General features: G+C 59.4%; 1 protein-coding gene across 1 annotated transcript in view; it reads left to right on the top strand.

The window, feature by feature from the left end:
• Positions 1-14,447, top strand: part of NBEAL2 (neurobeachin-like 2) — a 28,891-nt gene extending 14,444 nt beyond the window's left edge. Inside the window, exons 13-55 of the mRNA XM_006868804.1 lie at positions 406-1,007; positions 1,092-1,224; positions 1,308-1,427; positions 1,604-1,913; positions 2,114-2,196; positions 2,289-2,381; positions 2,523-2,697; positions 2,790-2,923; positions 3,275-3,434; positions 3,612-3,714; positions 3,879-4,032; positions 4,120-4,278; positions 4,430-4,589; positions 4,770-4,855; positions 4,977-5,489; positions 6,062-6,240; positions 6,319-6,478; positions 6,727-6,864; positions 6,966-7,325; positions 7,406-7,555; positions 7,694-7,851; positions 8,027-8,151; positions 8,238-8,370; positions 8,800-8,960; positions 9,050-9,226; positions 9,262-9,389; positions 9,502-9,597; positions 9,942-10,066; positions 10,155-10,295; positions 10,431-10,561; positions 10,636-10,745; positions 10,843-10,960; positions 11,059-11,156; positions 11,231-11,347; positions 12,085-12,174; positions 12,261-12,370; positions 12,499-12,671; positions 12,776-12,870; positions 13,112-13,228; positions 13,330-13,488; positions 13,571-13,719; positions 14,140-14,275; positions 14,346-14,447. Of these exons, the coding sequence (XP_006868866.1) occupies positions 406-1,007; positions 1,092-1,224; positions 1,308-1,427; positions 1,604-1,913; positions 2,114-2,196; positions 2,289-2,381; positions 2,523-2,697; positions 2,790-2,923; positions 3,275-3,434; positions 3,612-3,714; positions 3,879-4,032; positions 4,120-4,278; positions 4,430-4,589; positions 4,770-4,855; positions 4,977-5,489; positions 6,062-6,240; positions 6,319-6,478; positions 6,727-6,864; positions 6,966-7,325; positions 7,406-7,555; positions 7,694-7,851; positions 8,027-8,151; positions 8,238-8,370; positions 8,800-8,960; positions 9,050-9,226; positions 9,262-9,389; positions 9,502-9,597; positions 9,942-10,066; positions 10,155-10,295; positions 10,431-10,561; positions 10,636-10,745; positions 10,843-10,960; positions 11,059-11,156; positions 11,231-11,347; positions 12,085-12,174; positions 12,261-12,370; positions 12,499-12,671; positions 12,776-12,870; positions 13,112-13,228; positions 13,330-13,488; positions 13,571-13,719; positions 14,140-14,275; positions 14,346-14,447 (6,921 nt within the window). The remainder of the gene's footprint in view (positions 1-405; positions 1,008-1,091; positions 1,225-1,307; positions 1,428-1,603; positions 1,914-2,113; positions 2,197-2,288; positions 2,382-2,522; positions 2,698-2,789; positions 2,924-3,274; positions 3,435-3,611; positions 3,715-3,878; positions 4,033-4,119; positions 4,279-4,429; positions 4,590-4,769; positions 4,856-4,976; positions 5,490-6,061; positions 6,241-6,318; positions 6,479-6,726; positions 6,865-6,965; positions 7,326-7,405; positions 7,556-7,693; positions 7,852-8,026; positions 8,152-8,237; positions 8,371-8,799; positions 8,961-9,049; positions 9,227-9,261; positions 9,390-9,501; positions 9,598-9,941; positions 10,067-10,154; positions 10,296-10,430; positions 10,562-10,635; positions 10,746-10,842; positions 10,961-11,058; positions 11,157-11,230; positions 11,348-12,084; positions 12,175-12,260; positions 12,371-12,498; positions 12,672-12,775; positions 12,871-13,111; positions 13,229-13,329; positions 13,489-13,570; positions 13,720-14,139; positions 14,276-14,345) is intronic.
• Positions 14,448-15,040: the final 593 nt, after the last annotated feature.

Genomic DNA, 15,040 nt, shown 5'->3' with positions numbered 1-15,040 from the left:
AAGGCCCCCATGGAAGGAGAGCTCTCCATTTGGAGGGCCGTGCTGACTGTGGCCAGTGCACTATGTGACCTATGGCAGACTACACATGTCAGTGTCACTGGGGTGGGACCCTGGAAGCTGCTGCATATCTCCAAGTCCCAGGATCCTCCTGGGGACATGCAGTTGGAGTTAGGCCAACTAGGGCTGAAAGTGGTGCCTCAGGCTCAGGGAGGACTGTAGTTTACTAGTGATGGTCTTCCATGTGCTTTTCCTGGGGCGCACACACAATCCATGAGCAGAATTGGTGGTGCTTCTTGCTTTCCCATGCTGTAGGCAAGTAAACCGATGCAGGAAGTCTCACTGAGGCAGGGTGGCCTGTGCTTTGGCACCGTTGCCTGGGGACTGTCATATTCTTTCCACCCACAGGCGGTAGAAGGTGACCACAGCATATGCCCACCACCACCAATCCGCAATGAACAGCCGGTGCTGGTGCTGATGCGGTGGCTACCATCACTGCCCACGGCCGAGCTGCGGTTCTTCCTAGCACAGCACCTTTGGTGGCTCTGTGACAGCTGCCCTGCCAGCCGTGCCACCTGCGTGCAGGCAGGCCTGGTGGGCTGCCTGTTAGAGACCCTCAGCACAGGGCATGCCCTGGGGGCCCGCTGCCAGGAGCAGCTATTGTTGCTGCTGCAAGCACTGGGCAGCGTGTCCCTCAGGCCCATGGAGCTGCGGCGCCTTCTGCGGCCCCCACTGGAGCTGGACTCGGGGCCAGATGGAGCTGAGGCCAGGAACGCCCGGCATGCAGGGGCCATCATCCGTGTGTTGTCAGGCATGGCCAGCCACCAGGGCCCCCCACGGGCCCTGCGCTACTTTGACCTCACGCCCAGCATGGCTGGCATCATGGTGCCCCCAGTGCAACGCTGGCCTGGACCTGGCTTCACCTTCCATGCCTGGTTTTGTCTGCACCCCATAGCCATAGCGCCTGTCCCTACCCCTACCCAGCCACTCCAGCGAAAGCAGCTGTACAGGTGGGTGACAGCCAGGGGGGTCAGGGGCATGGTACAGGGGGAGCTGGAAGGCCCACAGACGTAACTGGCCTAGCCTGCCCTCAGCTTCTTCACCAGCAATGGCTCGGGGTTTGAGGCCTTCTTCACAGCAGCTGGGACACTGGTCGTGGCCGTGTGCACCCGGAAGGAATACTTGACCATGAGCCTGCCGGAAGTGTCCTTCGTCGACTCAGCCTGGGTGAGCCTTGCTCATGAGGCAGAGAAGTCAGGGGGTGGGGTGCCAAGCATCACCCACAGCCTGATGTCACGGCCTGTTTTTAGCACTGTGTGGCCATCGTCCATGTGCCTGGGCGCCGGCCTTTCAGCCAGAACCTGGTCCATGTCTACAAAGATGGTCATCTGGTCAAGACAGCACCCCTTCGCTGTCCCTCCTTCAGTGAGGTGTGCCAGGCAGTGTTCTGGGGCTTGGGGCTGGTGGGGGAGACTTGTGTGGAGGGACAGAGTAGCACCTGGGGCTCTCCCCAACAGTCCTTGACTGGTGGCCCTGGGAGAGGCTGGGTGCAGGTGGAGACTTAGGCTGTGCTGTGGTCTCACCATGTCCTCTCCTGGCTCTGCAGCCCTTCTCCTCCTGCTGCATCGGCTCTGCTGGGCACCGCACCACCACCACCACAGGGCTGCCTGAACCACCGTGCCCTGCCCACCCCTCACTTACCCGCTCTCAGTCAGTCCCGGCCTCGGCCTCCACAGGACTGGGCTGGGGGTCTGGGCTGGTGGCCCCTCTGCAGGAGGGCAGCATCAGCTCTACCCTGGCAGGCACACAGGACACACGGTGGGGTAGCCCCACGTCCCTGGAGGGTGAGCTAGGAGCTGTGGCCATCTTCCATGAAGCCCTGCAGACAGCACCTCTGCGGGTCCTTTGCACCCTGGGTAGGCAGCACCATCTATCCTTCCTTCCCCATTCCCTACCTGTTATCCCAAACCCAGGTGAGGTGCCAAGGCCTGACACTGGGCCCAGGGAGGGAGAGGCATCTCTCAGGTCTGTCCTTGGGTCAGACAAAGAAGAGTCAGACTTGGGATGGGGTTTGGCCAGAGTCCCAGCCGGGTCTAAATTCCCTGCCCACTCCCAGGGCCCAATGAGATGGCGCCCTTCAAGCCTGAGGGTGAACTGCATGAGCTTGGCACCAAGCTGCTCCTCCATTACTCACCTCAGGTACAAAGTGGGGGGGCAAACTTCCACACCCCATCTGCTTGCCCCTCCTCCACCTGCCCCTTCTGACCTGCTCACCCCCTCTCTGCTCCCAGGCCTGCAAGAACAACATTTGCCTAGACCTGTCCCCTGGCCACGGGCTGGACGGTCGCCTGACAGGCCACAAGGTGGAGACCTGGAATGTAAAGGTGCTGTGTGTACAGGGCAGGCTGGGGAGTAGACTGTGCCCAGGAGGGGTCCTGGACTGAGGTTCCTGGGCTGGAGGGTCTGCAGGGTGAAGCAGCTACCTGGCACGGAGCTGCCCACTCACTGCTGCCCTGTGCCATCAGGATGTGGTGAACTGTGTCGGGGGCATGGGTGCCCTGCTGCCCTTGCTGGAGCAAGTGGCTGCACAGCCTCAAGAACCCGAGGTGGGCCCAGCCGAAACACATGACCTCGTGGGGCCTGAACTGACCTCTGGCCACAGCGCTCGTGGCCTACTTCTCCCACTGGGCAAATCCTCAGGTACATGTCCCAGACACCAGGGAGGAGAGTGCTGAGTGCTGGAGGCCTCTAAGGCTGCCCACAGGCCCTTGACAAATACCTGTCCCCGGCAGAGGAGCGGATGGAGAGGAATGCCGTGGCTGCCTTTCTGCTGATGCTGCGGAACTTCCTGCATGGTCACCCTGTGAACCAGGAGAGCCTGGTGCAGTGCCAGGGGCCTGCCATCATCGGGGCCCTCCTGCGCAAGGTGGGGCCTGGTGGTGCAGCCGAGAGGGGTCCCCTGTCTGACCAAGGGGGCAGCCACTTGGCAGAGGGAGCATTTGAGCAGGACCTAGGAAGGCTGGCCAGAGCTTATCAGGGAGGGCCAGTAGAGGGAATGGCACAGGGCAAGTCCAACCCAGGGTAGAGCAGAGGACTGGCACAGCGGGCCGAAGAGCCCACACTTAGGAGGGAGCAGGAACCCACCAAGGGTTGGGAGCTGGGTGGCCGTTTTCATTTGTTTTCCCATCTGCTGTGCAAGGAAGGGTGGAAGCTGGGCAGCCTGGACAGCACACAGGCAGGACCCTGACCTCTCACCCCACCCCATCTCCCACTCCAGGTCCCAAGCTGGGCCATGGACATGAATGTTCTCATGTCCACCCAGCTGCTGATGGAGCAGGTGGCAGCCCAGGGCAATAGACCCCTCTTGTATCTGCTCTACCAGCATTTGCTCTTCAACTTTCACCTCTGGACCCTCAGTGACTTTGCTGTGCGCCTCGGTGGGTGAGGGCACGTAGGTGGGGGATGGTTGCAGAGTGGGTAAGGGAAGTTCTGTGGCTCTGACCTGCCTGGGGTGTGGGCATACAGCTCTCCCCTGAGTCTAAGGGGAACATAGTGCAGCCTAAGGTGTCTAAGGAACACCTGGGGGCCTGAGACCTCTGCTGATGCCCACTCAGGCCACATCCAGTACATGTCTAGCATAGTCCGTGAGCACAGACAGAAGCTGCGGAAGAAATACGGAGTCCAGTTTATCTTCGATGCCCTGCGCACCCACTACAGGTGAGGGTGGAGGAGTAGGTGGGCCACTGGGGCTGACTCTTTGACCTCTGACCTTGGGGATAGCGCAGTCTCCTCCTCAGTTCACCAGCCCCACTCTCCTTGTTTTCCTCTGTACCTTGTGCTTTTCTGGACCTGGGTGGGTGTGTCTGCTGGGACCTGGCTAGCCCACAGCGGGAGCGCCCCCTTGTGGCTGACGACCTACGCGTGGTGCAGACCTCACTCCTGGGCCTGGCTCGGGAGTACCTGATGCGGAGCTTCTCCGCTGAGGACATGCAGGTCGTGCTGAACTTTCTGGCTGCTGCCACTGATGATGGACAGGTAGACTGAAGGTTGGGTGAGAGCCAGCTGAGGGCTGGATGGGGATCACAGTGGGGCTCAGCCCAGTGTGAGACTTTGCATTGCCAGGTTGTAGGCACATTGGACCTGTTACTGGTGCTGTTACAAGGCTCACCGGCACAGGAATCGCTGGCGGCCTTCCTGCTGGAACCAGGGAACTTAGAGGTGCTGCTGACACTGCTCGTGCGGCCAAAGTCACTGCCCCTGCTGCCTGACCAAGTCTGCAAGGTACACCCTCCCCTTCCAGTGCTGTCTGGGCTCTGCAGAGCAGGAGTCAGTGCATGAAACTGCCTTCTCAGGCTCCTCCTATAGAGACACACCTTCTTGGTGACTTTCCTTCCCACAATAATGACACTCCCTCCCTGCCAACCATTCCCAGATCCTGCGCAGACTTCAGCAGAATGAGCGCTTGCCTGAGCGCAGTCGTCAGAGGTTGCGGCTGAGGGAGTGTGGTCTCCAGGGCCTTGTTGCCTGCCTGCCTGAAGGGACCGTTTCCCTACAGCTCTGCCAGGGCCTTTACAAGCTGTTCCTGGGGGCAGGTACAATCTGGTTGCGACTAGGTGAGGGGCTGATGGGCTCACGTGCATACAGGAAACAGGGCAGGTAGGATGGGGAAGGAGGCAGTTGAGGGGCTGGGACTGAGGTAGCAGGGAAGCCTACTCCTTCCCCACTGCCAACATTGGGGTCTGTACTTCAAGCCCCCTCTGCTATCTTCCCAGATTGCCTGAACCTCTCAGATCTGATGGCCGTGGTACAACTGTCCCTCCAAGCTGACCTTAATGTCCGCCTAAACATTTGTCGCCAAGTGAGTGTGGGCAGTGAAAGTGGGAGGGTCTTCTCATCTCAGCACTTCACTTTGCCTGTGTTGAGGGGTCTCTGGAGGCCTCCCCTGCTCAGATCCTCATTGCTGTGCTCTGACTTGGCAGCTCTTTGACCTCATCTATGAACAGCCAGACGTAGTGCGGCTTCTGGCCCGCCAGGCCGGCTGGCAGGACGTGCTGACCCGGCTGTATGTCCTGGAGGCCATGATTGGTGCTCCCCCACCTTTTCCCCCAGAGCCCCCCACTTCCCCAGAGCCAGCTCTGCACAAGTCACCCACAGATTCACCTCCTGAGCCTTCTGACGTCTTCCTACCCTCAGAGGCCCCCAGCCCTGAACCAGATGCCTTCTATCAGGCTCTCTCCCCGTTCTGCACACACTTTGACCTGGGTCTGGAACGGGCCAGCGTGGGCTCTGGCAATACCATCAGCGGTGGCAGCAGCAACGGGACTCTGACTCCTGCCAGCCAGCCTGGCACACCCTCCCCACTGGATGGGCCCCGACCCTTCCCTGCTGCCCACGGCCGCCACAGCTCCAGCCTCTCCAATGTGCTGGAGGACGGCAGCCTGCTGGAGCCCACTGTCAGTGGGGATGACTCCTCCAACACCAGCAACCCTCAGGTGAGGCGGCACCACAGGGTGCTGTGCAACACCCAGGGGAGGTCGCCTTTGGGACTCAGGTGGGGACCAGCCCGGCCCCAGGGCTGCAGTTGCCAGTTAGGTCCAGTGCTGCTCCCTTGTCGCTCTCAGTCTCTGTTGTGTTCCCAACATGCTGAACCAATGTGGGGGTGATGGCTAAGCTTTCCAAAGGCCCTAACAGAGACTGTAGGGCAGAGAGAATACAGAGCTAAGGGAAGCAAAGAAGGGGTCCTGGGCTTAGGGAAGGGTGTCTACTCATTCTATAGGGTCCTTCCAGGGAATTCTTAGATCAGTCATAAAATGAGGTGATTTTGGAGATTGCCTTGTCTCCTTAGTCTACTGAGACTAGGATTTAATTCAAACAGGATCTGAGGTTCCTACACCATCTTCCCAGACCCTGAGCGCTGGGTGGACAGTTGGCTGAATTGCTTTGGCCTTGCAGGACCTACTAGGGAGTGGACAATGAATACTGAGCAGGGCTGGTGTGGGGGTCAGCCTGAGTCCCTCCCTTGCCAGCTCAGAGCCCAGCCCACCACCCTGACCTGTGCCCACAGCAAACCTCTGAGGAAGAGCTATGCAACTTGCTCACCAACGTGCTGTTCTCAGTGACGTGGCGGGGCGTGGAAGGTAGTGATGAAGCTGCCTGGCGGGAGCGCGGTCAGGTCTTCTCAGTGCTCACTCAACTAGGGGCCTCAGCGACGCTTGTACGCCCACCAGATTGCATCAAGCGCAGGTGAGGTGAAGGCCGATGGGAAGCCTGGGGGCAAGCAAGGCAGCCGGGTAGACATCTGCATCCTTTGGCCACCCACAGCCTCCTGGAGATGATGCTTGAGTCAGCCCTGTCTGACATCAAAGCGGCCTCACCAGGGATCATGGGCAGCCTCACGCAGCAGGCTCTTTGGCTGCTGCGTCTGCTACAGGACTACCTGTGCGCTGAGGGCCATGGAAATCAGGAGCTGTGGAGCGAGAAGGTGGGGACTCAGGGGAGCCGGAGCCACAGGAACACCCATGTGACTGAACACTCTCAGGCCTCAGGGTGCTTCTGGCTCAGAGCTCTGGGCTGAGGGGAGCACCTGTGTGCACGGTTGTCTGTGAGCGTGAACTTGTCTGGGTGCAAACCTTCCTTGCCTTAACCATCCCAGACCTTCCCTTGCCCCCTTCCCTGTGGGCTTCTGACCACACCTGGTGACATGTGCTGGGAATATGTCATACGTGGCAGCTCTTTGAAGGTGTGTGCAGCTTGCTTGACCGACTGGGGGCCTGGCCGCACCTGGCCAATGGCACAGCAGATCTCCGGGAGATGGCACAGATTGGCCTGCGCCTGGTGCTGGGCTACATACTGCTGGAGGACCCGCAGGTAAGCACGTTGTTGGGGCAGGTGGGGAGGAATGGCAGAGGCGGAGGGGAGGGAGCTCCAGGTGAGGCTGGGCTGCACCCACACCTTTCCTGTCCCAACAGCTGCATGCCCAGGCCTACGTGAAGCTGCACGCGCTGCTGCAGACTGCGGTGCCTGTGCGCCGCCAGGAGGCCTGCTACGTGCTCTCCAAGCTAGAGGCGGCCTTGGCACGGGCGCTCAACACCTCCTCCTCTGAGACAGCAAGCGGGGCCGATGGGCCCCCAAACCCAGCTGCTGCAACTTCAGAGCGCTGCTCCTGGCTGGTGCCCTTGGTGCGCACCCTGCTGGACCGTGCCTATGGGCCACTTGGGCTGCAGTGGGGGCTGCCCTCTCTGCCACCCACCAATGGCAGCCCCACCTTCTTCGAGGACTTCCAGGCCTTCTGTGTCACACCTGAATGGCGCCTCTTCATCGACAAGCAGGTGCCTAGAGATGAGGGCCAGGGAGGAGAAATGAGAGGTGGGGCCCCACTTGAATACCCTCTTCCTGCCCAATCATTCAGGTGCAGCCCACCATGTCGCAGTTTGAAATGGACACATACGCTAAGAGCCATGACCTCATGTCGGGCTTTTGGAATATCTGTTATGACACACTCATGAGCAGCGGACAGCAGCACCAGCGAGAGCTTACCCGAAGCCGCAAGGCCTTCCAGGTGTGCAGCCTGGGGTGGAGGCTGAGGGGCTGCTCCACACATGTACCCAGTGGAGGTGGCTGACAGGACGGAGTGGAGAAATGGGGGCAGGCCAGACAGCAGCCCACAGAACTCACTCACCCTCCCTCCACTCCCCAGGCACTGGTGGTGGAACCCACACAGCGGCGTGCCCGCCTGGAGGGGCTTCGCTACACAACTGCACTGAAGCAGCAGGCGGCCCAGCACTCCACGGCCTTGCTGCACTGGGGGGCACTGTGGCGCCAGCTCTCCAGCCCCTGTGGGGCCTGGGCGCTGAGGTGGGCCAGTCTTCAGGTAGAATTAGAGTGGAAGGATGGGACTTCATAGGTAGCTATGAAAACCTGGAAAACGAGACTGTTTGCGGTGGCGCCAGGGTGGGTCACTGAAGCCCAGGAGGGAAGAGGAGGTCAATAGCCTTCTACCCTCTCATGACCACTGAGGACATACCCACAGGGACCCTCCCACCCCCCGCTGGAAGCTGTCCAGCGCTGAGACATACTCCCGCATGCGCCTGAAGCTGGTTCCCAACCATCACTTTGATCCTCACCTGGAAGCCAGTGCCCTGCGGGACAACCTGGGTGAGGGGCTGTGCTGAACTGATTCTACCCAAGCTCCTATGCCCCACCTGCTGAACTACAGCTGACTGTCCCTGATCCCACTACAGGGGAGGCCCCACTGACACCTAATGAGGCTTCGCTGCCTCTGGCAGTAACCAAGGAGGCCAAAGTCAGCACCCCTCCCGAGGAGCTACAGGAAGACCAGCTAGGCGAGGATGAGATGGCTGCGCTGGAAATGGAGTAAGTGGGCCTGGGAGCAGGCCCTGGAAAGGTCTGTGTGTGCGTGTGTACCTGCTGTACACCAAGTCTGTGTACCGAGTCTGTCCTGCTGCTGAGCTCTACACATGAAAGCACTGACCACAATGAGGTGGGGAGTTTGGGAGAGTGTTCTAGCAGGGTTGATGATTGCACTTTAATGGCTAGACATCTGAGAGAGGACTGAGAAACAGAATGGATTAGCCCATGGGAAAAGTCATGGGCTGGGCTAGGAAACTAGAGGACAGGGCAAGATGTTCAGAAGTGGTGGGGGTGCTGAGCTCTGAGAAACTTCCTACAGGTATGAGTGTACATACACCTCACACCCGGGTTGGGGCCCAGGGAATGTGAACTCTTGGGCTTGCTGGGTGGGGGTCCCAGAGCCTAAAGCCTGAAGTAGGTGCTGGCCCCCAGGATGGACGCAGCAGAATTAGATGAACAGCACGAGAAGCTGGTGCTGTCAGCTGAGTGCCAGCTGGTCACAGTGGTGGCTGTGGTCCCAGGGCTGCTCGAGGTGACCACGCAGCACGTGTACTTCTACGACGGCAGCTCTGAGCGCGTGGAAACTGAGGATGGTGAGCCTGCTGGGATGAGCTAGGTGGACGGCAGGCAATGACTGGGGTCTGAGACAAGTGACTCCCACACCCACCACTCATCCCCTTAGGAATTGGTCATGACTTTCGGCGTCCGCTGGCCCAGCTGCGGGAGGTCCACCTGCGCCGCTTCAACCTGCGCCGCTCAGCTCTTGAGCTCTTCTTCATTGATCAGGCCAACTACTTCCTCAACTTCCCTCGAAAGGTGTGTGGCTCTCCAGCCTCATCCCCTCACCAGGCCCCAAGTCTACCCAACTGCAGCTGAGCCCCAACCTTACCTGGTCCCACCTTGACCACACCCAGGTACGGAACCAGGTGTACTCATGCCTCCTGCACCTGCGGCCCCCCACTCAAGGCTACCTGGGCAGCCGCTCACCCCAGGAGATGCTGCGCAACTCAGGTCTTACCCAGGTGACAGCCCGGGGTTTGAGGGGGTGGAGGGCTGTGAGATCAGGACCTGAGGGAGGGGGGAGTACTGAACAGACCAGATGACTCACCTCTTGCCCCTGCCCCTGCCCACCAGAAATGGGTGCAGCATGAGATATCCAATTTTGAGTACTTGATGCAACTCAACACCATAGCGGGGCGGACCTACAACGACCTGTCTCAGTACCCTGTGGTGAGGGCCCCACCCACACCCCTACCCTCTCTGGTCAGCCCTTGTTTCAGTCAAGCGTAGCTACCTGCCAGTGGGTCATGCCTGAGCTTGGTCCCAGCTTCGGTGTGCATCACTGACGGAGACCTGACTTCCGTTCCCTGCCACTTCTCCCCTCCCTTTCTAGTTCTGTCATCCCGAAGTGAGCCCTGTCCTAAGACAGTCTATCATGCTCTCCTGTGGCCCCTAAAACTGGTGCTCCCCCACCTGTGAACTCTGTGTCCATCTTCCTGAGGGTGAGGGCCAGGTGGGGTAGGCAGGTAGGCCACCATGGCCCTCATGCAGCCACTATCTGGGTGGGTGGCCAGTTCCCCTGGGTCCTGCAGGATTACGTGTCCCCAACCCTGGACCTCAACAACCCGGCTGTCTTCCGGGACCTGTCCAAGCCCATCGGTGTGGTGAACCCCAAGCATGCCCAGCTCGTGAGGGAGAAGTGAGCGCATGGGCAGGCCCGGGCTTGGGGGGTAGGGATGGGTGAAGGGTGAGTTTCGGCTGACTACCCCCATCTGCTGTGGCCCCAGGTTTGAGAGCTTTGAGGACCCAGCAGGCACCATTGACAGGTTTCACTATGGCACCCACTACTCCAACGCAGCAGGCGTGATGCACTACCTCATTCGCACAGAGCCTTTTACTTCCCTGCACGTCCAGCTGCAGAGTGGCCGGTACAGCCCGGGGCAGGGAGACATGGAGAGCGATGGGTTGTGGGGGTCAGGCTGGGCTTCGTTTCCCCCATGCACACCTCTCCCTCCCTTTCCCTGTTTTCCTACCTCACCTTTGACCCCTGTGCCTCTCTCCAGCTTTGACTGCTCTGACCGCCAGTTCCACTCAGTGGCAGCTGCCTGGCAGACCCGCTTGGAGAGCCCTGCCGACGTGAAGGAGCTCATTCCCGAGTTCTTCTACTTCCCTGACTTCCTGGAGAACCAGAATGGTAGGAGTGAGGTGTTGCCTGTGTCCTGGGGGTCATAGGTGCTGGAGTGGCCAACTGACTTGCCCCCATTTTAGGCTTTGACCTGGGCTGTCTCCAGCTGAGCAATGAGGAGGTGGGGGATGTGGTGCTGCCGCCGTGGGCCAGCTCTCCTGAGGACTTCATCCAGCAGCACCGCCGAGCTCTGGTGAGGGGATGACCATACAGATTAGAGGGCAGCCAGGAGCAAGGGATCAAGGTATGGGGCAGCTATCCCTGGACTGACTGCCTCTCCCTGACCCCAGGAGTCCGAGTATGTGTCTGCCCACCTGCATGAGTGGATCGACCTCATCTTTGGCTACAAGCAGCGGGGACCTGCAGCTGAGGAGGCCCTGAATGTCTTCTATTACTGCACTTATGAGGGTAGGTGGTACCCTGGACACAGTGGGCCCAGGAGAGCTGAGGAGGGGTGAATGCAGAGAGCACAGAAGGCAGCTTGAATGCTCTGCTTACCTCCCCAGGAGCTGTGGACCTGGACCATGTGACAGATGAGCGGGAACGGAAGGCTCTGGAGGGCATTATCAGTAACTTTGGGCAGACCCCTTGTCAGCTGTTGAAGGTAAGATCCACTTGCAGAATGCTCATGAGCCAGCGATATCCATGCTAGGGTGCTGACTGGCTGTTCACCCACAGGAGCCACACCCAGCCCGACTCTCAGCTGAGGAAGCAGCCCACCGTCTTGCACGTCTGGACACTAACTCCCCTAGCATCTTCCAGCACCTGGACCAGCTTAAGGCCTTCTTTGCAGAGGTGAGAAGAGGGCAGGATCTCAAATTCCTCTCTGTGAAATGGATTTAACTCCCTTACCCTCACTATGTTCTGTGACAACTGAGAAGTCTAAATCCTGTTCACTGATTTTTAAGGTACCTTGGAAAAATCAGGAAAAGTGAAAGGAGTATCAGGGGTGGGTGTAAAGGCCAGGACAAGGTGTTGACTCACCTAACCATCTTCTGAAAGCCTTAGGGAGACTAGAAGGGAGAGCTTTAGCCTGGACACCCTCCCTCACCTTCCTGCCTGCAGCCTAGAATGTTGCCCCAGCTTTACTGGTTTTGAGGCTCCCTTAGCACTCGGCTGCTAACTGAAAGGTTGGAGCTTAAAATCTACAAAGAGATCTTGGAGTCAGGTGATCTAGTCCTGCAGTAGCAACCACTGGACCACAGTTCTATGGAGCACAGCTCTACTCTGACCCGTGGGGGGGTCGTCATGAGTTGGAATCAATTCTCTGGCAGTTGTGTTTTTGCCTCTAGCCAGCAGACGGGGGATGTGGGATAACGGGATTGGAGGAGCAGGACCCAGCTTCCTTGTCCTGGCTCACTCACTTTCTGAGATATCGTCCCAGGGACGAGGGGGGCCTGCCCCTATGATGCTGAGCCTGTGGCCCCTGGGGGTTGAGGTCAGAGGAGGGGTTGGTGTCCCAGGGAATAGATTGTGCTGCGAGGGCCCCTACTGTCCACTTGTCAGTGCTAGCCCTGCACTGTACCCTGCAGGTTGTGAGTGATGGTGTGCCCCTGGTGTTGGCCCTGGTCCCCCATCGGCAACCCCACTCCTTCATCACCCAGGGTTCCCCAGACCTGCTGGTAAGTGTAATGGGTGGGGCCCCATCTTGGCTCCATCTCTTCTCTGACTTTACCTGAAACTCACCTCTTCCTGCTCCTGCCTGCAGGTGACTGTGAGTGCCAATGGGCTGCTGGGCACCCATAGCTGGCTGCCCTATGACCGAAACATAAGCAACTACTTTAGCTTCAGCAAAGATCCTGCCATAGGCAATCCCAAGTAGGACATGGGGCTGTGGGTGGGGGTCATTTCCCCTCCTAATCCAATGTAGGCTGGCCAAAATCTCTGAGGGTCTAGGTTTCTCCTCTTTGGCCTGACTTCATCTATCATCCCCCTCCCTGGGTCAGGATGCAGCGATTTCTGAGTGGCCCATGGGTGCCAGGCAGTGGTGTCAGTGGACAAGTCCTGGCAGTGACCCCTGATGGGAAGCTATTGTTCAGCGGAGGCCACTGGGACGGCAGCCTGCGAGTAACTGCGCTACCCCGCGGCAAGCTTCTGAGTCAGCTGAGTCGCCACCTTGGTATGGACGGCCTGAGAGTGGGTGAGGGAGAGTATTCAGGTGGGACTCTGAAGGTTCCAGGAAGGATGTGACTGCTTTGTTCTGTCTGTCCCCTCCCCCTGCAGATGTAGTAACCTGCCTTGCACTGGACACCTGTGGTATCTACCTCATCTCAGGCTCCCGGGATGCCACGTGCATGGTGTGGCGGCTCCTGCAGCAGGTGTGCCTGGTGGGCAGCCCCTGGTGGATTCCATGGTACCCTCAGGCTCTCCAGTCGTGCCCCTCTGTCTTCCCTTTCCTTCCACTACTGTGAGCAAAGCTGGAGCTCCATCATCCTCCAGGCTCACTGGCCTGGAACAGGACCTTCACTCTCCTGAGACTCTTGTCCCCTTATTCAGGGGCCGGAGGTGGGGGTGGTGGGGGGCTACTGCCAGTCCTGAGCCAGCCTCGGGTCCCCACAGGGTGGTCTGTCGGTAGGGCTGGCACCAAAGCCTGTCCAGGTCCTATACGGGCATGACACTGCAGTGAGTTGCGTGGCCATCAGCACTGAACTTGACATGGCTGTATCTGGATCCGAGGTGGGTGTATATGCATGTACTCTGGGGAGGGTGGTTTGTTTGGGGCATTGTCCCTAGAGCCCAGAGGTCCTTGCCAAGCACCCTAAGCTGCCTTCCTGCAGGATGGAACAGTGATCATCCACACTGTACGCCGTGGCCAGTTTGTGGCAGCACTGCATCCTCCAGGTGCCACATTGCCTGGACCCATCTCCCACCTGGTCCTGGGATCCGAGGGCCAGATTGTGGTACAGAGCTCAGCACACGAGCGTCCAGGGGCCCAGGTACAGGGAAGGGATAGCCAGCAAAGGCAGACGGGGGGCAGGGAGTAGGAGTCTTGTCTTTGCTGACATCTCCTTCCTCCAGGTCACCTATTCCTTACACCTGTACTCAGTGAATGGGAGGCTGCGGGCGTCAATGCCCCTGGTAGAGCAGCCCACAGCCCTAGCTGTGACTGAGAACTTCGTTCTCCTGGGCACAGCCCAATGCACTTTGCACATCCTCCACCTGAACAAGTGAGTCTTTCTACTTAGGGGTTCAGGGTGGTGGTGATTGGTAAGGACACTAGGATGTGCCCTCCTCCCCCTTCCCCCCCCCCCCCCCCCTTTATCACTTTGTATGTCCCTGTACTCTGCTTTCAAGGCCTGTCATCTGCCCCCTCATATCCCAATGGGGAGATCTTGCCTTGGCCTTCTCTTGCTGTACCTTAAGGATCAGGATTTCAATTCTCCCTGTTACGTGCCATCAAGTGGGCTCCAACTCTTAGCGATCCTATATAGGGTTTTCTCATCTTTCTCCAGTGGAGGAGCTGGTGGGTTTGAATCATGGGCTGGGTTTATCATATGGGGCTACTGCGCCCCTCTTAAAATGACCTAGGAGAGGGTGGGCCTCGCCTCAGGCTTATGGGAAAACAGACACAGTATTCTCCTACCCAGACTGCGCCCAGCCGCGCCTCCCCTGCCCATGAAGGTGCCCATCCGTAGCCTGGCCGTGACCAAGGAGCATAGCCATGTGCTCGTGGGGCTGGAGGACGGCAAGCTTATCGTGGTGGGCGCAGGACAGCCCTCTGAGGTGAGGAGAGGGGTAGGGCGGGCCTCAGGTGGGGTGTTATGGCCCCGGCTGACAGCTCTCACTCCCACAGGTGCGCAGTGGCCAGTTTGCACGGAAGCTTTGGCGGTCCTCGCGTCGCATCTCCCAGGTGTCCTCAGGGGAGACAGAGTACAACCCCTGTGAGGCGCGCTGAAAGCCTGCCCTGCCCAGCTGCTCAGGCCCCGCCCCAGGGGCTCCACCCCAGAAGGCCCCGCCCAGGAGTCGGCGGGAATGCTAAAGAAGAGGCGATGCGGCAATCAGTCCGCGCTCTGGGGGTGGGCCTGGTCCCACCCTCACGCCCAGCTCAGGGATTTGTGGAGGTGGTGTCACTCCAGGAAGTCCCGCCCCTCGCCGGCAGAGGGGCTGCCCTAACTCCGACCTGGCCCCTCTCGGGCCACTGCAGCAGTTTTGCACAGTTTGGGGCGGGAATCCCCGGCTCCGGAGCCTCAGTCTGGTGGAGCACAGGGGCCAGCCCGTGGCCTTAATCCCAAAGGCGGCCCCCGCTCTTCCATTCTCAGCAATAAACCTGGCCTAGTTTTGTAGCTGCTCTGCCTCTGTGGTCACTTACCTCTAGGTCGCTGCCTCGCGGTCTGTCCTGGCTCGTCTCTTAGCCCATGACTCCCTCCTGGTTTGATTGACTCTGTTAGAGTGCTTCCGCTGACTTGGGGACTCAAGTTTCCCCGACCACATCGTATCCCTTCAGTCCGCGCCCCGCCATTTGTAAAAGCCCTGTACTCCCTCAGCCCT

The sequence above is a fragment of the Chrysochloris asiatica genome, unplaced genomic scaffold, assembly GCF_000296735.1.
Source record: "Chrysochloris asiatica unplaced genomic scaffold, ChrAsi1.0 scaffold00124, whole genome shotgun sequence".
NCBI classification, from domain to species: Eukaryota; Metazoa; Chordata; class Mammalia; order Afrosoricida; family Chrysochloridae; genus Chrysochloris; species Chrysochloris asiatica.
Note: the sequence above shows the minus strand (reverse complement) of the source record. Positions and strands in the feature narration are given on the sequence as shown.